The sequence below is a fragment of the Lissotriton helveticus genome, chromosome 6 (assembly GCF_964261635.1).
Source record: "Lissotriton helveticus chromosome 6, aLisHel1.1, whole genome shotgun sequence".
In the NCBI taxonomy this organism is placed as follows: domain Eukaryota; kingdom Metazoa; phylum Chordata; class Amphibia; order Caudata; family Salamandridae; genus Lissotriton; species Lissotriton helveticus.
Genome location: NC_136067.1, coordinates 1175538629 through 1175565053, shown reverse-complemented (window position 1 = coordinate 1175565053; position 26425 = coordinate 1175538629). Strand labels below are relative to the sequence as shown.

Below are 26425 nucleotides of genomic sequence, written 5' to 3'. Positions count from 1 at the left end.
TGGTTTTTTAAATGCAGTTAGTATTTTGAGGGTGTATTGTTTGGTTTCCATACATAAATGGAGACTAGGGATGACACCACAGTTGAAGATTTGAAGTTTTCTAATGTAAGAGGCTACTCAGCAATATGTGTGCTTTGCTGTGTGGTAGAGAGATGTGCTTGTGGTCTGGCCTAACAGCGCAGGTATCGCAAGACAATTATGTAAGCATTACTAGGGAAGGGCTGTGGCTCCGTCAACATGTTAGGAGCCATGAGTGCATGTTTTGATTGAGCAGAGGTTGTGTGCTTCCATGAAAAAAGTTCTTGCCATACATACAGCTATGATCATTTTGTTTATTTATCCAGCTTCCTGAGCTTGAATAATCATGAGCTCACACATGACATTTGAATGCTATTAAAACATCTTTGATAATGTATGGTGTTCTTCTTTGGCAGTAGCACAGATGGGAGGAGGGCAGTCGTTAACCTACATTGACTTTAAGGTTTGGCTTGTCAGTGCAACGGTCACTTGACCTTTTAACCTACACCAATATTATTCTACAGTTCTTTGCTTCCACAGAATTACATATATTTTGCATTACAATTTTGCTGTAATGGTTCACATTGTCATACAACACTCCTTTAAAGCCAGACCTATTGGCATTGCCATGGCTTGTTTTAATATTAGTTAACAGATAATCCATCTTGCTTTTAACAGACCTATATGGCATATTCCAGATTGACAATACTCTGGATGTCCTCAAATACAGTTTTACAAGAACTATATGAGTCAGTCAACTAGAAAATGAGCTGCAACATTATGAATAGTGCATTACACTTTTTGCAAGAAAATTTTAACAGGGCTGACTTACATTAGTTTTACCTTGACATAGATGAATTTGTGCTTGTTTAATATATTTCCATAGCATACAGTTTGTAAATTGTTGGGCTTCCTGGTAGGTTGATTTCTGGGGTGCGACTGATGTCTGTGATTTGTAGGTACTCTCAAGGGAAAACCCCTATGTTTTCATGTGCAAGAGCATAGAAGGTAGCTGTAGACTTTTATCCTTCCTCAGGGTGAGTGTATGTACGTGATGTGGAGTGCCGCGTTAGTTTCCCAAAAGTGTTGCTTTGTAGAGAGGCCAGATTTTGGTCCCTTCCAGCATGAAGTGTTTCAGTGTTGCCTCCAGCATGGGAGTGCCCTGGCCGAAATTCCATAAGGGCTAACGTTTTTGTGACACTCCTCCTTGCTTATTCCACCTATGCCAATTTTGTCAATCATTGTGTGTGCCCGTGCTGGTCTCTATGCAGACACTACATTGTGGGTGCGTGTTTAGTCTTCACAGCTCAGTCTTTGTAGCTGCCCTGCATCTTATTTTGAGTGGTTGGTTTATCTGGCAACACGGCTGTTCAGTCTTGAATGTGGGGGCACAATCTGCAAAGCTGAAGTCTTCAAACCAACCTCCAAGATGAATGGAAGGTTTTATTCCCTCGTTTTGAGACCTATTCAGAAAACAGCTATTATAATTTAGATTTTACTTAATTGACGACTATGTATGATTTCAATATGGTCCCCAAGTGTTGTCCCAGCTCCTCACTAGTCAACTAATCATGGCGTTTAAGGCTCCTACTGCAGTTTAATGATGGCTCTGCAAGACAATGTTTTTGGGTAGAATAATTGATGGATGAGCAATTTAAAACAGTTTGCTGTAACCAAAATGCCACACAAAATTAAGTTTGTAGAATCAACGTCACTCAGTGTGCAAGGTTGAGTGTGCATTCCTCATGGTCCAGACGGGAAATCTATGTGCAAGTGGCAGCAGTTACGCGACAAGGTCACACACCTCTTCCTCCGCTTTGTCTTTCAGGTCAATGTCAATAAAGGCACTCACTGAAGTCGCCTTAGGCTCCAGATAGCACAGGGACAGAGCAAGAGGAAGTGAAAGGATCAGTGAGAAAGGAAGGGACCGTGAAGCAGAGAGGAGAAGCACGAAGATGAGCAGGAAGGATGGAATGAACGAGGGAGAGGTCAAAGGAACATAATGCTGGAGGCCTGGAGGGAGAAAAGACATGCAAACCTCTGGGAGACTGGGGAAACTAATGTAACCATCATCATCAAGAAGAGATGGTAACTTGGCAGGAAAACACTTGCAGAAACTGAATGAAAAGAAGCGATAACGGGCATCACTGCAGTTAAAATTAATGCGCTTCTTCCCCTGTACTTCAGAGATGAGATTTGGACACGAGTGGCGTAGCACTGCAAGCGGATGTGTTATTAAAGGCAGCTTATCGACTGCCCTGGGAGCAATTGTTTTATTCTCCTCTTTTCCTTTGCAAAGGAACTCTACACTGCCCGAGGCAGCTTGTTCCAGCTCCCCGAAGGGATCTTCCTCAGAAATGTCTGAAAGCATGTCCATCTCTGGGATAGGTGGCAGGTTTGCTGTGCGACACGGAACACAAAGCATGGGGAGTGGTGGGGAAGATGGACAAGTGGGGTGCTCAAGCAAGTCCTGCCGCAGGTGAATATGAAAACAGAAAAAAAAGGAATGCAAATATTTAAAAAGTGGTGAAAATGTATAAGAGTGGAAGGGAAAAAAAGAAAGAAGATTGTTAAACTGGTACACAAAAGCTGGGATAGCACTACCAATGATATCAAATTATCCACCACATTCATACTGATTCTCTTCTCTTGAAGGGGCCACTGCAAGGCATGCTGGGTTTACAGTCAGACACTAAATATACTTATTGTTGGGATATTGAGAGAAATCTGGCACTTAAAAGGCACAATGATAAAAAAAGATGGCAGCAGATTAAGTACCAACATTCACAGTACCTTGCATGCAGAAGGGAAGCATGCACATCACATTGAAATCACCTGTTTCCACCCACAACCAAAAGAAAGGAGAGATTGTAGCTAGTATCAGTGGAAACGCTTGGTGTAGGAAACAAGGGGTCGTCCATATGTCTACACGTCATCAATCTATTAATACAGGCACTTTGGGTGCAGAAATGCCAAGGTCCTTCGAGATGAGAAGGTAGCTTTCAATCTGTGCTTCAGACGGCAATGCTGTGTTGCTACAACTAATATTTGTTTTTTTTAATTTTGCAAGCACAATCTATTGAGATTGTTAACAAAAAGAGCAGCAGTTTTGAAACGATCAAAATGTGAATGTGAATGAACTGGACATTTCTGTTGCACCATTTGCTCTACATTGCAGCGAGCATCAGGAAAAAAAGAGTGGCAAACCATGGTTCGCTGATAAAATGCACACTCGGGCACAAGAGAGGAAATGCACGACAGATTTATGGAAACCAAATACGAACTAGGAATTGCCCCTTGCATTAGAATGTCACCATCATTGAGTAGAAGCATTTTGGAATGATACTTCTGTCTTTTTTCAACCCTATAACCGTTTCATTCTGGAAAAAACTTCAGCAGAGTAGGGGTCTTCGAAGCGGCATGGCTCACGAATAAGGCGAGTGGCAGACCATGACTGGAAGCCATGATTAGAAAGCTGAAATCTTAATGCAAAGAGAATGCACCACACAGTACCACAGTCAGGGCATCAGCAACTCAACCCATGTGCTAACATCACCTCAAACAAAACTAAGCAATACTTCAAAAACATCTTCATGGCCAAGATATTTTGGCGCTTTTAGGTCAGTATATTTACCAAACGTTTAGAAAGCAGCAAAAAGCAGACTAATGACAAAGTAAAAAAAATAAAAATTAAGAATTTTTACGAAATGGACAGACGGTACAAACATGCGATAGCATGCAAGTGCTCCACTGCATACCCAAGAGAAAAATACCTTAAGTCACTTCACATGCGGCTCATGGCAAAGAACGTGGACTCAAATCTGTCTTATTCTAATGCTATCCAGCGCAAACAGAAAAACATCTCAACCAGCCTTACCTCTGCTTGCCACCGGGAGGTTTCTGTGGGTGTTTCATCTTCAGCACCATCAATGCGAGGAAAATCTCCATCCACAGCTTTGCCAGAGGAAGCCACCTCATTGAGCAGGTTTTGGTCAGTAATGGTACCCATTGCAGCTGAAGGGGAGTCAACATGTATTTACTTCAGCATGCTCAGTATACAGCGTAAGAAAAACAGAGCGCGCATTTTGTGGTAACCCTATGCTCGATGCCTTTACAAGGCAGAGTACCAATCAATTAACTGTGCAATTTGTACGACGTGGTAAACCAAACTATCACAATAAAAGTGACCCGAAATAGATATGTGAACTCTCAAGTCAAGGATAGAAAAATGATTTATGCTAATAATACATTTAGTAGTTTGCCAAGGTTCATACAGGCATGGACGTTATGCTATATGTGTGTGGAATGCAGGCGCAACCATTTATAGCAGACTATTAAAGGGGGAGCTTAACACTGAATGCATAGTTTTACCACAAAGGGGCACCTCGGCATTGTGTATAAGAGACTGAACAACAAATAAATTTAATTTCAGACAACGGCCACAGAAATTCACGTCTTTCTTTTTCTTCTTGTATTGTACTGTTTTGCTGGGAAGGACTTAGTTACTATCATCCCGTATCGGATTGCCATTGTGAAATGTCAAAAGCGGTTATAGTATGTAGCTAGCTGGGACCCGGAGTAGTGGACTAATTTAGAGTTCTCGTCGGCTAGTGATACACGACATAGCTCTTCGGTTACTCAATGCCTGTTCAGTTGGTGATAGTTGGTTTATTGATGTAGACTGGGTGGTGGACATGCCCCATAGCAGTCTTGTGAGTGCGTAAAGCAATCTAAGGAAATTATTATGCAGTCTGTATGAACTAAAATTTGCCTGCCCAACAGATGAGTGTTATGGAATTAGTATTAGTATGAGGCAGGAAGTTTATATATTGTAATGTATTGTGATTATATTTATATAGCACTTACAACCCTTGAAGACGTATTGTAGCACTTTCACTCAAGGGCAGGAAGCTACTCAGGAACCCAGGGTTGGCAGTTAGTAGAGTTGGACTAAGGCAAGAAAAAGGACTGGGCATCAGAATACTAGAGGCCGTTATTATTGAAAACAATAACTAAAAATGTGACTCAAGTTTGCAAATTCAGGCGGGTTTGAACTTGTGAAGACAAAAAAATGTTTGCATGATATGGAGGGCTGCATGTATTTGAGCTTGCTGCAAGGAATGTTTTTTTTTTAATATCAGAGATTAACCATGAAGTCTAAACCAGTAGAACACAAAACAGGCCCACAAACAGCCCAAAAGGATGGTCAACACATTGACTTGTCAGACCTGCCCTTTAGGCACTGCTAACAGCCTTATAGGCTGGTCCCATATTGTTTTAAAGGCAACGTGAGCTCAAGCAAGTTACGAAATGAATGCTAAAGGGAAGGAAGTTTCAGCAGTAGTCTCATTGTGACTGGGCTTCTATGCACTACACAGAAAACAAAAGTCCAGATGAAGTAAGTGGCTAAACCTGGAAGCTCGGGGTCCATCATAACTCACACAATTACTGCATAATATTCATACACTGAATTTAACCATTTTAAAACTGTGAGTGACAGAGGACACTAAATTACCCAATTAAGTAAATATGAATAATGACAGGAGAGTGAGAGCGATTACCATCTGGACAAGGATTATACTGCAAAATAAATTTCCAGATATGTACCACTCAAATGTTAGCGAGCAAGGTGTCAAATCGAGGTCTAAATTACTGCGATATCAACTGTGAACACGTACTTCAGGAACAAGGCTTTCTTTGATCACATTCCCAGGATAACATTTCTTTTATATACATTAAATTAGCCAAGGGGTTTTGTTCATGTATAATCCTCCTCAAAGTAACTTTCTGGAGGAACCACACCCACCGTTAGCCAAGTAAGAACTGCATTGTTAAGTGAGTTCATGGTAAATCAATTATATGTCAAGCTACAAAATTTGTTTATTCAAGAGAGTTGATAATGCGGGGGTGTTGGCAAACTCCATTTGCCCAGAGCCAATAGCTCGGCGGCATCCCAGAGTGAGGGAGATGGGGTTGTGACAAACAAGTCCACAACATGAACACCACAAAGATTTACTGAGGACGATTACATGTCAACTCCTTTGGTTTTGAAGTAGTTCCGGAATAGGAACGAAACACATTGGCTGATTGGAGTCTATAGCGTTCTACATTGTAGAGCCCTTCGCTCCTGTCATTCAGTATAGCACAGACTCTCTGCTCAGGCTAACTCCAAAACATGACCTGGGAACAGTTTAGGTCAATAGTTCACCAACGTAAAAACTCGAGCCCACAGAAGGGCTATTCATGTGATTTTTTTTAGGTTAGGAGTAGACAGCGTGCATGCGCTGTCTGCAAGACCTGCTGTAATATCTATACTGAGTGTAATCCCACCTGCTGCTTACCATTGGTTAACTTCTGTGTCGCTCTTGTTTGCCGGCTCCTCATTGGTTGGCACTCCAGATACAACACTTCCGTTTCTCGTTTAGAAGCACCGGTCAACTACGGTTTCATAACACTATAGGTGTGTATATGTTCCTTTGGGGACTACTACTTTTATTTTTGGCTTGTTCTATGATGTGGCCAAGCGATCACAATTTGTCATTTTGATTCCGTTTCGATTCGCCATTGTTCATTTAATTTAATTGATTTCAATCTGCATTTTATTGTAGGCTCGCCATAGCTTATTTAATTTTATTGGTTCGAATCAACATTTCTTTTTAGGCCCGGGAGAGCAGACAAACTCACACCTGGATACCAAACCCAAAGTCAGCAGCTCTGTACGTTATAGCTCGCTCTTTCAGGTTGCTTACTTGTTTAGCTTTCACAGTGTGACTGGGGAATACCAGTTAAAATAAGATGTGCTGTGTGCAAATTATACGCTTGTAATCTAATGTCCAATAAAAGAAAAGCCAAAGTTTGTGTACTGAAAATGTTTTTAGTGTACACAATATGAGCATTATTTAATTCTTGACAATATCACATACATGCCACACGTAAGACTCGTATGTTCAAATTATGTTCCTAATAAACTAACCCCTTCTCTTCTCTAATCGCCCCAGTGGAATACCAATCTATGTGCTGTGTGGTGTCCATATCGAAATTGTGCTTCAACGTGCGGTTTAAGAGTGCTGTGCTCTGTCACCTCATGCGCAGTGGCTGTGCAGGTCAACTGTGTTGGGTGGAGCCGCCAAGAGGCCAAACAGTACACAGTTTTCGAGATAAGGCATATACCTGTGCTGCCTATCTCACAGTGGTGTAGAGCAGTGTGTTGTGTGGTGACCCATGCTGTGCTACCAGTAATGTGTTTCACCCTCACCTGGTGAGCTGTGAGTACATTGCTCCTAGAGGTATAAAGCAACTCCTGGGTGGTGCAGGAGAGAGCAGGCTATTCTGTGCGTCACACGTGTAGCGCCGCTCGGGAGGGCAGGAGCGTGTGCTATTGTGCACCTATTTTTCCGACCTGGGTGTACTGCATGTGCTATCCATTCTAAATCAAGAGCTCAACGTGCGAACAGTGAATTTAGCACTGTTTTCTATGCTGTGTGATGTACTTGCGTTGGGGACAGTCCAGGGGGCTCCCTGTGCCGAATGGTAGGAATCTTCTCCTTGAATAAGCACTGTGCAGTACACCGCCTTTGGTTTGTGGAGCTGCATCCTGAACTGGACTGTGATGTGCTTTGTAGAGTACTTAATCTTTTGAGTACCCCTGGTTGAGTGCAGCGTGGGTGGTGCAGGGCACCTTGGAAATGCAATGCCCTGGGAATGAGAGGGTAGAGTACATGGCTGCAGCTCTCACACACAGCCCACCAGTCAGCACTAAGAAATGTAGGGCAGGAACACATGGTGGGGTGCTGTGCATTCAAAATCAAGAATGTATTGCTATTTCTTGGCTGAACAATAGATGCTTAATAATCCACATTTGCATAGCGCACAATCACCCGTTAGGGTCTCTAGGCGCTGGGGGCCGTCGGGAAGATTAAGCAAGCTATTGCCCAGAGTTGCATGGTGCTGGGCTAACCTGCCGCCGGAGCCGGGGATCGAACCCTGATCCCCAGATTCCAGCATCAGTCGCCCTGGCCGCGGCGCCACACCTCTCCCTCTGACCTTTACTTTCTGGTTTGTGTGTGGAAGCTGCCTGCCCAGTCCACCGCAGCCTTCCTAGACAACATGTCACAACCAACTGGTTTGCCTCAGTTACTCCCAAATTCATTCTTTGCTTCGAGACTCTAAGTTACTCCAACACGCCAGATCACAGGATCAATCTAACAGGTGAGAGGAACGCACAAAACTTCAGTGCTGCGGACATCAACGAACGTTAGCGCTGCCAATGAGCTGCCGTTTCCACCACCAACAGGAATTTTCTTTCACTTGTTGCCAATATGTAGTGGTGAGTAATCATCCACAAGATGGAAAATGATTTCTTCAATTCCTTTTATTTCTTCAGTAACTAAATAAGTGGATTATGCGAGCGCATCAGACTGCACTCATGAGATCCCTTCAACTGTCAACTCTGTAGCAGTCTAGCGCTCAAAACGGAACTCATGTTGCAGTGAACACTGACACACAACATTGCTACAACCTCACAAAGCAATGGTAAATCATACAGTATACAATATATGAACGCCCATTAGCTGTACAATATATAAGGATACAATAATAGTGAAGGATACAAGAGAGAACCGCTGTAGGAAGGTATGTTCCTTCTGCATGGTTACCCCCACTTTTTGCCTGGTGCTAAGCTGTAATTTGACTAGTCTGACTGGGATCCTGCTAATGAGGACCGCAGCCTATCTGCTATCTCCGTAAATTATCTTGATGAGTACTTAAACACATCTCAGATTGGATACTGGGGTACCCTTATCAGTCCACCGTATAGGGTACCAAGGTACCTAGGGCATAGGCACCCCAGAGGTCTCCCATGGGCTGAAGCATGCTTTATGCCACCCATGGGAGACCATGCAAAATGAAACTACAGGCCTGGCATTGTAGCCTGTGTAAGTTGCTGCATGCACCACTTACTGAAGATACTGGTTTACTATATCTAAGGGTCACAGCACTTAAAACCAATAGGTCACCCCTGTAGTAGGCCTTTGCAATCCTGAAGGCAGGTTGCTTGACTCTAAGTGAGAGGGCGCCCCTGCATGATCAGGACACCCCTGCAGCCTATGGAGTCCATTCTTCTGGGTTGTCAGTGAAGCAGCCATATACTGTAGAGAGAGGTACTGCATAATTACATGATGACCATCTCGAAAACGGCTGCAACAAATCCTATATTGTCTGGTATCAAACATGTTGGAATCATTCCCCCACACCGTAAACGGTGTGGGCGGTATGATTCGAAGCCCTGGTAGAGCACTCAGTTTGTCTCTCAGTATTCCCAAGACCAGCCTTCTAGACCTGGACTTTGAAAAAACTAGGGAGTTAGGCCCTTTAGGAATGTGGTTTGGGCAGGGCCATATAACAATCATTAAACAACAAAATTGCCTGTACCACAATTGTTTTTTAAGCTCTCATTCTCGCTTATTGGTCAAACACAAATGATTTTTGTTTGCACCGGTATTTTATTTATACCTTTTGATTTGAGTTTTTTTGGTTTGCATTTAGCAAATTTTATGTATGAAAAGAAGAAAAAAAATCTATTCTGTACAACATTTACAAACTCATATACAATTATTTACAACACCAATTCGAGTCCACATTATCAATAAGACAAACTTAACATACTACATTGAAAGTACAAAACTTTCCACAAGAAAAAAATTTCCACAAGAAAAAACATTAATGGTCTTTCTTGGATTGCAACTGAGTGAATCAAAATCTAAATGCAAGACAAAATATTTCTAATCCAACGGAGCAATTAACCAAAAAATTTCAAATTTTCTCAAAGCAAGAATTTGGTTTCCTTATATTATTATGCTCCTTTGTTGTGCCAACGCGTTTCGAATCCAGGGAGTGAATACCCAGATTCTCATCAGGGCTTTCTTGATTTTCTGTACAAAATGTATAAAAACAGAAAAATATTTACATGTTTGAAAAGCTTCCTCGCTTTCAATACGTTCTACTAACGACTTATTAAACTTAATGTTTATACCTGGATACAATACAAACAAGTCTTCTTCTGTTTGTACTTGCAGGCTCTACTCAGACTGTCTCGAGTCTCTCTGAGTTGTTCGTATTGCAGGGTTCACATCAAAATATTGGGACGCCTTGTTTAGTCCTACAAAAAATGCGAGTTCTTATTTATGGGAACCTTTGTAGATATTGCTTGATAGTGCTAACAACGTTGCTCAAAGTCCTCATCCTCGGACAATCCCCATCCGCCTGGGACGACTCCTGGTGGCCCACGACGCTGGGCACTGCACCAACACCCACAGACCACACACGCAACCTGGGATTCATCCTGGACTCCTCCCTCACGATGACCAAGCAAGTCAACAGTCTCGTCCTCATGTTTCAACACCCTGCGCATGCTCCGAAAGATCTTCCGGTGGATCCCCACCGAAACCAGAAAGACGGTCACCCAGGCCCTCGTCACCAGCTGACTGGACTTCGGGAACGCCCTATACGCAGGAACCACAGCCAAACTTCATAAACGTCTTCAGCGCATACAGAACGACTCCGCAACACTCATCCTCGACATCCCTCGCCACAGCCACATATCCGCCCACCTGAGAAACCTGCACTGGCTCCCCGTCAGCAAGAGGATCACGTTCAGGCTGCTCACCCACGCACAGAAAGCGCTCCACAACATTGGCCCCGTATACCTCAACAACCGCCTCTCGTTCTGCACCCCCACCCGCCCGCTCCGCTCCACCAGCCTCGCCCTCGCCACCGTCCCACGGATTCGCAGAACCACCACCGGAGGAAGATCGTTCCCCTACCTGGCAGCCAAGACATGGAACTCCCTCCCCACACACCTACGACTGACCCTGTACCATCTCACCTTCAGGAAAGACCTCAAGACCTGGTTATTCGAGCAATAGCGGCACCCCCCCTCCCTTCAGCACCTTGAGACCCTTACGGGTGAGTAGCGCGCTCTACAAATGTATTGATTGATTGATTGATTGAAAGACGTGCCTACCTCATACCTGTTATCTCCCTTTTTATAGCTGAAATTGCCGCTTTGTTTCTCAAGTACGGCTGTCACCATTTGTCTGTGTACCTACCAAACAAATGCTGCTTTTAGTTATGAAGTTCGCTTAGTTCTAATACGAACTCTGTCATGTTTACCAAAAGCGTAGCACGTACCTTACAGGTTGACGTGCCGCGCTCGCTCTAATTTTGTTCTCGTTTTTCTAAAGACGCGTTAGTTTTGCTTCACCGCGTCCCTTTTCAGACCGAGCTGACAAGAAATAAAAACATTTAGTAAACTATTCTTTGCTACATTTTAGCCCACAAACCAATGCCGACTATTATTGCTAGATAGAGCTATCGCATACCTCGTGAGAGGGATTTCACAGGCGATGCTGGTGCTCGTGACTCCTGAACTTTTCTTACTTCGTTTCCTGAAGCAGAGAAGGAGTTTGTTTTATTTTCTACAAAACTCACAGCTATCTTGCATATGGCTAAGCTTAAGCAAGATTCATTACCTGCATCTCGAGTTGAAAGGCAGTTGTCAGCTTCTCGAAGGATTAGGGCAGACATCTTAGGGGCGGAGCCCCATTCTCTTTATATTCATAGGTTGAATTCTGGGAAATGCAGTACAAGTTCTGCAAGGCGGTTTTGTTAGAGCCAAAGTGATGCATTATGGGAAACTGAGTTCTTTATATTGAATATGGCCAAAAAGCATTACACACTCTTGATATTTCGGACAGGGTATTCAGCCCTGTCTGCGCACTATTAAATTTCAGAATCAAGTATGCCTCCTTTTGCTGCAAAACTTTATCGATGTCAAAGGGACATTTCGTCACTTTCACAGTGAATAAGATTGTCCATTTAAAATCATTTTCCCCATGGGATTTTTGAATGAAATGTACTACCATCGGTGCTGCAATGACTTTTTTCTTAATCCGGAACCTATTCTGGGTGATTCTCACATTTATTTGTTGATTTGTCTTCCCTATATATATCTTCATACAGGGGCATAATATTGCATATATCACATTTTTGGTCTTGCAATTTGAGAAGCCCGAATGTTTCCATTTTGTGCCCTGATGGTTAAATTAATTACCTTCAATAGTATTGGGACAAGCCACACAATTGCCACACTTGTGATGGCCTTCTATTGGTTTTAAATTCCATTTGGATAGTAAGTCACTTTTAGGCTTCTGCAATGCTATATCAGCGCGGACTATCTGTTGTCCTATACTTTGGTTCTTTCTCAGAGCAAAAACTGGTTTTGAAAAAGGGCATTCTAGGTCTTCAAGGAGGTGCCAATTTTTAAGTATCATTTGTCGAAATTTGTGTCTCTCTGGTCCAAAATTCGTAACACATACCAATCGATCTAATTCATTTTTCTCTTTTACCTGAAGAAGGCATTCTCGTGGTGTAAATCTCGCCTTCTTCGTTGAATGTTTCAACAATTTTTTGGGGTATCCTCTTTGTGTCATCTCGTTACAGAAAGTTTGTGCATGTTTCTCATACTCACTGACCGCTGTATAATTTCTCCTAATTCTTAGGAGTTGTCCATACGGGAGATTTGTTTTTAAGTTCCTCGGATGGGCACTCCTATGATGTAGAATTGTATTTTTGTCAGTGGCTTTTTTATAGAGAGATACTTTTAACTGGCTCTCTACACTTGTGATCTCAATATCCAAAAACGTCATTTGATATTGATTTTCCAGCCGTGAGGGGAACGGCCAAACTTACCGACGCGGGAGCCTTCCACTTTTGCCGCCATTGCCCAAACACAGCTGAAGAGAGTGGAGTCCCCAGCACAGCCGTGAGGGGAACGGCTTGGCCCAAAACTACATTACCCAGAGGGCTCTGTTGGGCGCCGAGCCAGTGACGCTGCCGGAGGGCGCCAGAGGCCCTCATAATCGGCCCGGCCTTCCCGCAGCACGGGACACGTGCGGGCATACCCGGGCGTTGCCCGGGCCAAGAGCGGGCCCGTCCGCGCCCGTCAGAGGCCGAGCTGGGCCACCCCTCTTAGCGGTCCTTTAACCCCTTGCGTGCTTGTGACGGAACCATTCCATCACGAGCCACGGTGGGGCTGTGCTGGTGACGGAAGGGTTCCGTCCCGGCCGCCGTGCCTGCGTGGCGCTGATTCCGCGCCTGCGCTGAGCGTTCCATTGAGCGGGCGGGGTCGTGACGGAACCATTCCGTCACAAGCACAGCGCCACCGCGGCTCGTGACGGAGTGGTTCCGTCACGAGCATGGTGGCGCCGCGCGACTCCCCTGCCCCCTAGCGCCGCGGCGGAATTACTGCCGCGGCCAAGGGGTTAAGGTGAGTGACACAAAGCAATATGGGGAGGCGCACAGTAACATCAGGACCAAGGCCTACTACTACCATTGACAGTATGCTTGAAAAAGCTGTTAGCATCGTCTCATCAGAGATCGAACTAACAGAGAGGAGACTTTCCTTGGGCCTATCCGCACCCCAGCTGCATCTGTTTGAAGGAATTGAGCGGGGTAATTTAAATGCCCCCCCCCCCCCCGATACCTAATGTACTAATTACCACCACCTGTCATCGAGAAACGCGGCCAGAAGCTCCCGATTTGTTAGGCATTGAGACTGATGAGGCCAATGAGGAGTTTCCTGATTGTCAATCTCAGACTCAAGCTAACGTCAGCACTAGAAACTTGGTACCTAATACTAAAGCAATAGGGGCAAAAAGGAAGAACTACGCTAAAACCTACCAGCAGTAAGAGGAAACAGCCATCTCGCTCAAAACCCCGACCCACACCGTTAAGTTCGTGGATACAAGAGACTATTGCTGTGCCCTCTGGCCCTATTGAGCAAACAAATGATATTACTGTGGACTTAACTACATCAGAAGCCGCAGCTAATTCCACCCACACTCACACCCATACTCAAACTGAGCACACAATTGCCCCTAGTACTAGTTTCAATTGATACTATAGTGGATTCTGTTTATGAACGCTTAAAGAATTTAGTAGAGAAACGTTTCAATGCCCTTTTGAAACGTTTGGACAGGCTTGAAAATTTGGTAAAGAAATCTGATACTCAAAAAAATGCAGTTAATGTTGTTGATAAAATAAGGGGGGAGCACCATCTAAAACCAATGACAATAACTATCCAGAGTATGTCCCAGCAGATTGGTGACCGTATGCCTCGCACTGTCAATACTGTTAACTCCGCTTGTGATATGTGTGGTAATCATAAAAGCAACTCCTTTCCCAAATCTATTCCTAGCTTGATGCCTTTGTCAAGTGCAGCATTTGGCAATAATACCATCAGCAATAGTTTGCCTTGCAATTTAGCACCAGCTATCCCTGTGCCGCTGGTCCCAAAACACCCACAAGTATTGTAACTGCCCCAAATACTCTTTCGACTTTTGATAAATCTGATAATAGTCCATCTGCAGACGTCCTTCATTTACCACCTGAAGCGTGTCCCTATGTTGTAATTCTAGCGGGTGTCCCCCCCTAAAGAAAGACCAAACTGAGTCTTGGGAACAGCTCAGGGATAAGAGCATTGATTGGTTATCCAAGTATAAAGGCCTAGGGATGGCAAATGCCAGCGAAATATTAATGGTTCGACGAGTGGGATGAGTGGGACCCTCTGATAAGAATATCATAGGGGATTGTATAGCTGTGAATTTTAGACGTCCTTTGTTGGTAAAATGGCTATTGCGAGCACAAACATTTCACAACAACTCCCTAACTCTCATCCACTCACTACCCCTGTTTTTTTTTCTATAAACCTCCCCTGGTCCCACGTAACTTTACTACCTCTACACATACCTAACAGAATCGGTTTGCTGCTCTGTCCAGTCTAGAGAGTCTGGAATGACTATCGAATAAATTATCGACTGTCGCACCTGAGCCCATGGAACTTTCACTAGCTTGTCCCGCTGCCACTGAGCACAGATCCCAAGATCCTAATCTAAGTGTGCTTAGTTGGAATATTGCAGGATTAGCAGCCAAGCTAAATTCCATGGTGTGGGTTGATCTGGTTTGCAAATAAGACATTTAAATGTTCCAGGAGACATGGTGCACAAAGGAACTGTTCCTAGAAGGGTTTGAGTGTTACAATAGTATTGTATCTAGTCCCAAAATAGGCCGTCCATGTGGAGGTCTATCAACATGGATCAAGATTTCAGCTGGGGGTAGTATAAAACCCCTTGTGACAAACGATGAGAATTTTAAAGCCACGATTTACTCATGGGGGTATCGATATGTTTAATTAACTTTTATAATAATGATTTTACATCACTACCAAACAGGAATTTTATTAATTTGTTTGAGTTCATTGATAAATTAGAAGACCAATACGTGTATGATAAATTGGATGGAATTTGCCTAGGTGGTGATTTCAATGGACGACTTTTTAGTGATTCTGACATTATTACCATTGCCCCGGTTAGGGAGCCCACATGCAAAAGAGAGGTGGAACTTCACAATCATTTATCCCTGCGTAACTTAACTAACGTAATGGAAAGGGTGGGAGTACATTCAAACAACAATTGCCAATTGCCTACTTATAGAGGACTTGGTTGTTCATCTACAATAGATAATGTTTTTATATCGTCCTCATTGGCAAACCTAGTAAGGGCGGAGGTTTTATGTACCAGCCAAGGCGACCACAACCCAATTTTGACAATTATCAGATTTTCTCCCAAGTCTAGCACCCAAAGAGAAATTGGGGCTAAACATTTAGTGGCATCCACTAATAAACTCAGAGTGATCTGGAAGAGTATAGATAATAAAGCTTTATTTGTAAACATGATGAAACTGTATCCCTCACTTATAGAAACATGTTTATCAAGTAGAACTTTTGGTGCAGAGATTATTGAGGCGTTTAGTAGCCTATGTGTTGGCATTAAACATATAATCTCAAGACCAGCGATCAACACTAGCAAGAATCCCAAATGGTTCGACGGCACATGCTCGCGGGCTAATCGAGAATTGCGTGTAGCATTAGCGGCTACACCCAGGGACATAACTCTAGTCAGATCATTACGAGCTTGCTATAAGAAAGCGACCAAGTTACGCTCAGATAAGGTATTGAAAGAACGCTGGGCTAATCTTGCTAGTGCCGCATCATTTAAGGATGTAACTGGATTCTGGCAAGCAGTTAAAGCCATGAGGTCTATGGGCTTGGATATTACTCCCATAAGCTGTAATATAATGAGTGAATTATGGGAGGCGCACTTTGCCAGAATCTACACGGTACCTCTAATGACCTCCAATATTAATATCAGCCCGCTAGTCTCAAAGGTCGCTGTAACAGTAACCGAAGTTGAGGATGCCATACATCAAAGCATAGGGAACAAAGCCCCAGGTTCGGATGGGCTTCCAATCGATCTTATGAACATTAACCGGATTTCTGGGCTCCTCTTTTATGTAATGTTTTTAATAATTTGACTAATACAGCTATCCAGAGTACCTGGTCGACTAGTATTATTGTGCCCATTTTTCAAAAAAGGAGACAGATCCAACACCAGCTGTTATCACCCAATTTCCTTAATAGACAATACTTTGAAGATCTTGGGCAGGGTTGTTTTTAATAAGATTAGTACTTGGGCCGAAGACAACCACATTTTAAATTGTTGTCAGCTAGGTTTTAGAAGTAATGTTGGAATAGTTGAGCAGTGTTTGAATTTAAACCTTATCTTGGGCAAATACACTATTGCACAAAAGTCACCAGTTTATTTGGGTTCTATGGACCTCACATCAGCTTTTGACTTTGTTAATAGATCGCGTTTATGGAAGGTCCTTTTAAATTATGGGTTGGATGAGGCTTTGGTTTATTTTTTGGTGCGTTTGCACAGGGATTTGAAGGCACGGGTGAGGATTAGTAATGATGGGGAGGTCTCTGGGGATATTGTTATTGGTAGAGGGGTTAGACAGGGCTGTGTTCTAGCCCCTCTACTTTTTATTCTTTACATAAACGAATTACACAACTCCCTGTCTAAATTGACAAATGACGTGCCCAAAATTAATGGCAAATCACTCCCCGCGCTTTTATACGCAGATGACGCGGTACTTATAGGCCGCACGCCCAACGCACTTCACACTTTAGTTATGGGGTTTGAGACCTTCATGGACGATCTGGAGCTTTGCACTAACTTTAAGAAATCCTATATAATGACCTGTGGCCCGAAAAAACACTGCATTAATTTTATAACATAGGGCAGTGAATCCTTAACATGCACAAGCACTTTTCCTTATTTGGGCCTAGTTTTTTTAGAAACAGGATCCCGGCAAGCCCATGTGGCCCATAGTCTAAGTAAATTCTCTAAAGCGGTCAATTCCATCATTAGCCTCCGGCAGCCAAAACAAGCAGAGGTGGTATTACCCCTAACTAAGATTTACAAATTGCAATGTGTCCCAACGGCCACTTATGGCGCGGAAGTCTGGGGATATACAAATTGCAGCGGGATCCAAATAGAAGAAAATAGATTCTGTAGAAAAATTCTTGAGGCCCAAATTTCATCTCCAACTTATATATGTCGTAAAGAATTGAAGTTGTGCTATGTAGAGGATTTTATTAGGTCACGTCCAGCTATATTTTGGCTAAAAATATGGCAGAACCCTGCTGCAATTCTGTGTTCAAATCATTTTTATTCAAGAAAACAGAAGCTGGATACTCTACACTGGTTTGGTTACCCAAGTTGTACGACCCTATCCGATCACTTATGCTACAGGTTTGCCTCTGGTGGTTTAGCCTGCCTGGACCTGCTTACATTTCCCAATGTTAAGATTGCTTTGCTAATGCTCTTGCGCTTAGTTATTAATGCAACATGTTTTCCCAATGCTATTTGTCACAATGAGTAATATTGATTCTGCTTACACAGGGAATGTCAGACCTAGATTTATTGTTTGTTCTATAGCTCTTGCGATCGATATGATTGCCAAGTTTACTAAGCCGATGAACGCATTCACACCCTGTTTGAACAGGCCTATGTTTACCGTTACTAATGGCCTTGTCCTCATTACGCAGCTCACCACTTGGGGAGTGGGGGAGGGGTTGTACTTACACTGTTTGTATTATTTGTATTTGTATTGTTTTGCTTTAACTTTGCTGACCATTCACATTTGCGCCTTATTGTACAATCTTATGTACCCTGCTGCAATTCTAACAAGAGAAATAATCGTAGATTGCCTTAAGTGTGACAAGGGCGGTTCTATACCTTGGCTCGCTGCGGATAGAAAAAGTTTAGCCAGTGTAAAGTTGGAACATATCTTTTTACGTCCCCTAGTATTAGAGGGTACAAGCAAAAAATCGCTTAGGGGGGCACTGTATGATTTGTATTATAAAGAAAGATACAACACTGAGCGCCTTAAACCATCGGTTGTCAGGTATATGCCATTTTTGGAGCTATCGGGCATTCAACATCATATGCCACATAAATATCTCATGAAGAATATAGGGAGATGGAAAAGGAGCCTACTTTTTCGCCTTAGGGATGGCAGTATAAAATATCTACTCTGTTTCCCGATGGGATTTAATAGCAACCTTGAGCAGTTGAGCTGCCCTTGCGGCATCGGCAGCAAACAGTGTTACATTTTTTATTCTTTTGTAAGTTTTATGCAAAATACACAAAACAGTATTTGATTCCGTACTTTAAGACATCGGCTATTTCTGATTTTAAATTAGCACATTTTGAAATTCTACAGCTTGGGAGTGACGATTTGATTTTTCGTGTAAGCGCATTTTTACAAGCTGCGGTACGTTCACGTGCCTCTAGGAGTGAATCTTAATGTGATAAATCGTACGTAATACTGCTTAGTGAAATGCATTTATTATTGCTTCTCTTTCCATATATTAATTTATCAACGCTGTTGTTATTAATACTGCCCGCAAACAAAGCACTTTACTTGATTATGTTGCTGCTAGTATTGGTATGACCAAGAATGGGGATATAATTAATCATATTTGCATCTTGCTGCTAAATGCTGCTAGATTTATTGCACGTTATCGCACTTTATCTGTGATATGATGCTGATTTGTATCTTGGCCTAATTTTCATATTTGCACTATGTCGTTACTGCTGCTAGATTTTGTATGTATGCCCGCCTAAATATTTTTTTAATGTGATTTTATTATTTTATTGTGGAAATTCATTGTCGCAATATTGCATTTGTATTAGATCATAATGTGTACCTATGTGTTTTTAAACTTGTATTGTATTTTTCCTGCTGGTGGTGATGAATTGTGCTTTTATGGATATTCTTATCCGAATAAAGATTATTTTAATTGTATTGAATAGGCATCCTGTCACAGGGAAGTGTGACCACCTCCCAGACTGGATTTAGTGTATTTGGGCTGGGTGGGTGCCCTTGCCAGTAAGTTTGCAAGAGGGGCACATTTGGTGTCCCTGTGCATAGTCCAGTTCAAACCAGTCCTGGTAGCCGTTTGGTCCCACTCTGACGCAAAACTGGACAAAGGAGTATCTTCCCCACTGCCCAGACCCTCCCCTGGGAGGGTTCCCTGCATCTTTCCAACCCTTTCCCTAGGGTACTTAAGGGCTTCCTTGGGTGTAGGTCCTTAGTTCGTCGAGGGATAAGATTCAGATCAGACACTCTGAACTTTGCTGGGCTTCTTTTCGGCCTGACTTCGTCTCTCTTCCAGTCTGCTGCATCGTCTGTGCCAGTGCATAATACAGGAACCTTCCAAGGCGTGTAAAGAATCAAAGACACCTAAAGAAATCTCCACTGGAGTGAAGGAGTCACTCCCCTGCATATGCAGGCACCGCAACTAAGTCGACCGGCCTGCAGATCTTGAGCTCCTACGGACTCCGTGGGCTCTGCAACACAGGTGGTGCTTTTCCACAGGTCACGAGGCCTACCCAGCCCTCTCACCAAGTTTGAGGCCAGTATCCCTTGTGGGGGTTGCAATAACCGAACCCCTGTGCACTGCGTCCCACTTGCAGTTGCAAAGGCTTGTTGGCTTCCTTCCAAGAAGATCTTCAGGCTTCACGTAGCCCCATCTTCGAGATTCTCCTGTGATGAACAAGTTACTTACCTTCGGTAACTATATATCTGTAAAAAACATTAGTAGTGATAGATTCCTTACCTTAGAATTACCTCCAGGCGTCACTGGCTCCGGAAAGATTTTGTCAGCAGTACCCCTGCGCATCGGAAGGTGGCGTTGTGCGGTTCCGCGTCCGTCATTGTGGTCGCCGGGATGACGTCGCGACAGCTACTTAGAACCGCCCTCACTGGCTGATGTCAGTTCTGTAAACAACTTTCCGCGCCAGGAACGCAGAGCCATGCAAGATACTGACCACTGGTGCCTTGAAACTAGGGCTCTGAAAGGGATGACCTTAACCTTAGAAATCAGTTTGAAGAATGGGGAGGATGGGTGAGGCGGTAAGGAATCTATCACTACTAATGTTTATTACATATATATCGTTACCGAAGGTAAGTAACTTGTTCATCTGAAAGAAACACATAGTGATAGATTCCTTACCGCAGAATAGATACCCCAGCAATACCAACCCCGGTAGCGGGTCTGCAAACCAAGATCACACCAGAAAGTCCAGGAGAACAGAACGGCCAAAGAAGTAGTCTCTCCAGACTTGGCTGTCCAGGCAGTAGTGCTTAGTAAAAGTGTGCAGCGAGGCCCACATAGCTGCCTAAGAGACGTCTTGTAAGGGGACACCACGTCCCAAGGTCGTAGTGGCTGCCGTCGCCCTGGTGGAATGGGCGCGCAGTCCCAACAGAGGCTCCTTTTTAGCCAGAGAATAGCAGGCTTTATTACACAAGATGACCCATCGGGAGATAGTCTGCTTGTCTACGGCTCGACCTTTCTTGGTGCCAACGTAGCCAACAAAGAGCTGGCCATCCACCCGGAATTGTTGTGTGCGTTTCAAGTAAAATGAGAGCGTATAATTTGGGTCCAGACAGAGGAGCCTCTCTTCCTCTCTGGAAGGATGCGAAAAGAAAGTGGGCAAAGTGATGGTCTGCCCGATGTGAAAGCAGTGACAAATTTTGGGAGAAAAGATGGACGTGTTCTGAGCACAACCTTGTCCGGATGGACAGATAGAAAAGGAGGTTTACAAGAAAGAGGCTGGAGCTCACTCACTCTCCAGGCAGAGGTGACGGCAACCAGGAAAGCAGTCTTCAAAGTCACCAGATGAAGAGGACAGTTGTGAAGAGGCTCTAAGGGAGTGCACATTAAATATCTACGAAGCAGATTCAAGTTCCACTGTGGCATTACAAAAGGAATGGGAGGAAAAGATGAGTAATGCCTTTGAGGAATCTATTTACAACAGGAGACTTGAATAGAGAGGGCTGATCGGGGAACGGCCAAAATAGCAGAAAGGTAGCCCTTGATAGTGCCTTGAGCAGAGCCCTGCTGGGCCAAAGAAATAAGGAACAAAAGGACTTCTGAAAGAGGGGCAGAAAGGGGATCCACAGCCTTTGCTGTGCACCATGCCACACATTTGTTCCACCTGCAGGCGTATACCAACTTAGTGGAGGGCCGCCTGAATAACATTACAACTCCAGGAAGCAAGTCAAAAGGAATCAACTGCCACTGCTAAATCTCCAAGCAAGGAGGTGAAGACTGGACAGGTTCGGGTGGAGGACCGCCCCTGCTGCTACGACAGAGGATCCTCCTGAAGAGGCAGTCGGATCAGGGGATCGATGGTCATACTGAGTAACTCGGGATACCATACTCTTCGAGCACAGTCCGGAGCCACAAAAATGACTTGGACCCGGTCGCGCCTGATCTTCTTCAGCACTCTTGGCAGAAATGGTATAGGTGCAAAGGCTTACAACAGACCAACTCCACTTGCGACGAAAAGCGTCGCCAAGCGAGTGCCACCTTGGTAATTCCAACACGCAGAACTGCTGACAATGCACGCTCTCTTCTGTGGTGAATAGATCTAACCAAGGCTCTCCCCACTGCTGAAAGAGACCTTGCACCACCTCCGAGTGAAGACACCATTCGTGATCCATCATGCACCTGCGGCTGAGTTCGTCCGCCCTGGCATTCAGTGAACCTGCCAAGTGTTGAACCATCAGGGTAATGCCTTGATGATCCAGCCATGTCCAGAGGAGCAGAGCCTCCTGACATAGGGTCCACGACCCCACCGCGCCCTGTTTGTTGCAGGACCACATGGCGGTGGTGTTGTCCGTGAACACCTGCACTACTCTCCCCTTGACAGAGGGAAGGAATGCCTTCAGTGCAAATCGGATCGCCCGAAGCTCCAGAAGGTTGATATGGAGCCGGGACTTCGCTGGAGACCAGAGGCCTCTGATCTACACCTCTACCATGTGGCCGCCCCATCGCAGGAGGGACGCATATGTCACCACTGTGTGGGGGAAGAGGGATCTGCCATTGATCCAATGCCGGTCTGTGAGTCACCACTTCAACTGCCTTGCAGTGCCCTCTGAAATCTGGATGGAATCGGACAGGTTCCCCTGACGCTCCGCCCACTGGAACTTCAGGTCCCAATGCAGGGACCGCATACGCCATCTGGCGTGACCGACCAGCAGGATGCAGGAGGCCATGAGACCCAGCAGACTCAGGGTCAGCCTGATCGAAACACACGATAGAGGCCGGAAGATCAGAGTCAGAGCCTGAATATCCTGGACTTGTTGTTCGGGAGGATAGACCCGGAAGAGCGTCGAATCCAGAACCACTCCAATAAAGAGGAGCTTCTGAGAGGGAATCAGGTGCGACTTTGGAACGTTGATTGAGAACCCCAGAAAGTGTAAGAGGGCGACTGTAGTCTGGAGGTGGGAGGCAACTGCCTGGGGCGATCCTGCCTTCAACAGCCAGTCGTCGAGATAGGGGAAGACTGGAACCCCTGTTTCGCGCAGATGAGCTGCGACCACCGCCATCACTTTCGTGAACACCCAATGGGCGCAGGTAAGGCCAAAGGGGAGCACGAAAAACTGAAAGTGCATGTGGCCTACCGTAAACCGCAGGTAACGCTGGTGGGCCAGCAGAACGGGCATATGGAAATATGCGTCCTGCAGATCCAACGCTACCATCCAGTCTCCAGGGTCGGGGGCAGACAAGACCTGAGCCAGAGTTAGCATCTTGAACTTCTCCTTCCGGAGGAAGCTATTGACGTTCCGGAGGTCTAAGATAGGACGCAAGCCCTTGTCCTTCGTGGGCACCATAAAGTAGTGGGAATAACAACCACTGGCGCAGTAACGCACTCTATGGCCCCCTTGGCCAAGAGGGCCACAACTTCCTGTTGAAGAAGTGCCAAGTGATCACCCGACATGCTGTGGTACTGGGGTGGCATGGCTGGAGGGGTAGTCTCGAAGGGGAGGGAGACTATCTGTAAAACCCACCTGTCCGTAGTGAAGGGTGCGTCAGTGAGGTAGGTGATGGCGAATCCTGCCGCCCACTGGCGTTTGATGGGCCTAAAATAAACAGCCTAGGAGGGTTGGGAGGCAGTGGTGGCCGGGGTGGAGGTGGACTGACCCGCCCGCTGGCCCCCTGACCCGCCTCTGCGGGGCCCACGTCCGCAGCCGGGCTGAGACTGTTGCTGCTGTGGCCTGTGGCTCTGAAGCGAACGTGTTGGGGCGCCCCTTCCATGGCCACGAAAGGAGTAAAAAGCAGAAGGCGGAGGAGGGCGAGTGGCCGAAAAGCCCAAGGATTTGGCCGTAGCCTGCGAGTCCTTAAAACGCTCCAATGCACGGTCTGCCTTGTTGCCAAAAAAGCGAATGCCGTCAAAGGGCATGTCCATCAGGGTGTTTTGGACATCCCCGAGAAGCAGTACTCCTCAGCCAGGCATGGCGGTGGAGCGCCACTGTTGTGAAAACCGCCCTGTCAAGGCCACATCGAATTGTGAACTTTGCCGCAGCTCTCCCTTCAGCAATAACTTTCGAGAGCACTGTCCGGGCCTCCTCCGGACACTGAGGCAGCACCTGCGCCACTGTATCCCACACAGAGTGGGAATAACGGCCAAAGAGGCATGCAGTGTTCACAGACCGCAGCCCTGAACTGGCAGAAGGAAAAATGTTCTTCCCAAACTGTTCCAGTTTCTTGGATTGCCTTGTAGGAAGGTGGATATCTGACTATATGGTTACTCCAACTTTTTGCCTAGTGTTTTGCTGGTTTTCGACTTAGTTGACCTGGGATCCTGCGAATCAGGGCCCCAGGCTCTCCGCTCTCCCTATAAAATGGACTCCACGTACTTCAGGTACATACCAGATTGGGTATTGGGTCACCTCCGGGAGCCCCTGTATAGTGTACCATAGGTACCCAGGGCATAGGTGCATCCAAGGCCTACCAGGGACTGCAGCATGTATTATGCCACCCCTGGCTGGCCCTCCAAACTGACACCACAGGCTGATCACTCAGCTTGGGTAAGGTGGTGTAATCACCCCTTACTTAGATATAGTATACCTATAGCTACCTTTACATATAGACACATATACACCTATAAGCTACTCCTATGGTAGGCCTCGACAATCCTGGAGACAGAGTGCTTGGTTTTATGTGAGAGGGTGCCCTAGCATGAGCTGATCCCCTCTGCAGCTTTCGGAACCATCTCCTTATAGCTGTCTATGATATAGCCATACCATATACTTTTAAGTGCATTATAATCCTCGCGGTTATTGCTAACTTTGGTTTGGCTTTATCAAAACATGTCGTGTAAGGTGTCAAACACTTCGGAATACTACCCCCTGCCAATTCTGGCAGCGGGGGTAGCATTCCACCCTTCGAGAGGAAAAAGACATGTATGTTACTGCTTTACCCGGTTAAAGTTAAACAGAGCCTCAGGATCAAAAAATGGATGCTGCTGCCACAGACACGAGTCTGACCACCTGGAGGAGGGGGGAAACTACGGCAAGGGCGGCCTGGACAATAGGTTTCCTGTCCAGGGAGGTGCCAGCACCTCCCCAGACAGGGGTTATGTATATTGGGACAGGGAGAGCTGCATTCAGTGAATGCATCTAGAAATTGCCTGGGGCACACAAGGTGCTCCATGCATAGCCCGGTTCGAACCAGTTGCTGGGGCACTCCAGCCCCAGCTCTGGTGCAAAACTGGACAAAGGGAAAGGGGTGTAACCACCCCTTTCTCAGATCCACCCATAGGAGGGACCTAGGCAGGTAATCCAGCCCCTTAGCTTAGTATAAGTATAGGAGCTGTGTCCGCAGGATTTTAGTTTATCCTGGAATGAAACTCTGATACAGAACTCTTGGACCTTCGACGTTCTATTTCGACTAGAAGACTGAAGACATCTCGCTTGTGGTCAAGGAGTGACCACCCTCTGCAAACAGGCACCATCAGTAACTTGCCGGTCTGCTTTGTCGACGTTCCCGCCGGAACCCGAAGACTCAGCGACACAGGAACTGGACTTCCAGACTTCTCTAACTCCTACCCACATCCACAGCAAAGCTGAGACCCGTGGCGGACACAAGAGATGTGGGACCGAACACCCTGGACATCCTGCACTTTGCTAACAGCTCGACTACCGAGGTACCCTCGCAGCTGTGCGTTGGGGTACGAGAAGCCCCAGACCCGAGCGCCATTTTCACCTAAGCTCAGCCCTCCACACTCCACGAGTGCCGCGTGGGGCCCGCTCTTGCATTTCAGCTCTACGCGTCTTCCCGGTTGCTAGCCCGTTGGCTAGTGAGCCCCCTGAAGACAAACCTTTGAAACCAAACTGCTTTTCTGGGTGCTCCAGGCTTGCTCCAGCTTCCCTGCAAAGGAGAAGCTCCTCAGACCTTGCTGGTCTGCACCAAAGCCCATCTTTAATTCCTGCGTGGATTGCGTTTGCCAAAGCTTGTTGGGTCCAATCCGGATACCGACACCACAGTCAACTAGATCCTTCGTGGGACAGTTCAAATCCAGCTCCTGGTCGTCGTCGACACCTCCTGGTCCTCGTGGCTGCAGAGACAAGCTTCACCTCTTCACCTGAGATCATTGCGACATCGCCTGGTTCCTTCCTAGTTCCTTCCCGGTCACTGGCTAGTGACCCAGACTCTGTCCCCTCAACTTTCAGGTTCTTCACATCTTCGATCCACCCTTATATCCACTCGGACACTCTTCCTCTGGTGGCCTGCAGCACTTCTTTGCAGATCTCCACTGAAAGCATCGACGAAACCAGACACCAAAAAGCACCTATGCACCCAGCTTCCCTGGGTGAGGTAACACGAGTACTCCGGTGCTCCCGAGGGTCTTGACTCTCGAAGTGTCCTAGTCTAAAGGGGTTTTGTCGTAGTCCATCTGGAAGTGCCCTTAAACAGTAACTTTGTAACTGCTTCGTTCTCCATTATAAGTCAATGGTAACTCGCAACTGTGTTTAGACACTGCACGCGTCTCCCGTGGGCCTCCTACTTTGTAACCTTTGGGTGTTTAGTGTAGCCCCAGCGATTCTCTAGGCCCTAGGCCTCCTCACTGTTTCTGTCGTGGTTCTTATACCA

At 45.6% G+C, this 26425-nt stretch overlaps 1 protein-coding gene across 20 annotated transcripts in view; it reads right to left on the bottom strand.

The window, feature by feature from the left end:
• The window catches only part of EPB41L2 (erythrocyte membrane protein band 4.1 like 2), a 1174544-nt gene that overhangs the window by 172278 nt on the left and 975841 nt on the right, over positions 1-26425 (bottom strand). For all 20 annotated transcript variants that reach the window (XM_078648868.1, XM_078648862.1, XM_078648871.1 and 17 more), the window contains one exon: positions 3896-4032. In XM_078648868.1, the coding sequence (XP_078504994.1) occupies positions 3896-4032 (137 nt within the window). The remainder of the gene's footprint in view (positions 1-3895; positions 4033-26425) is intronic.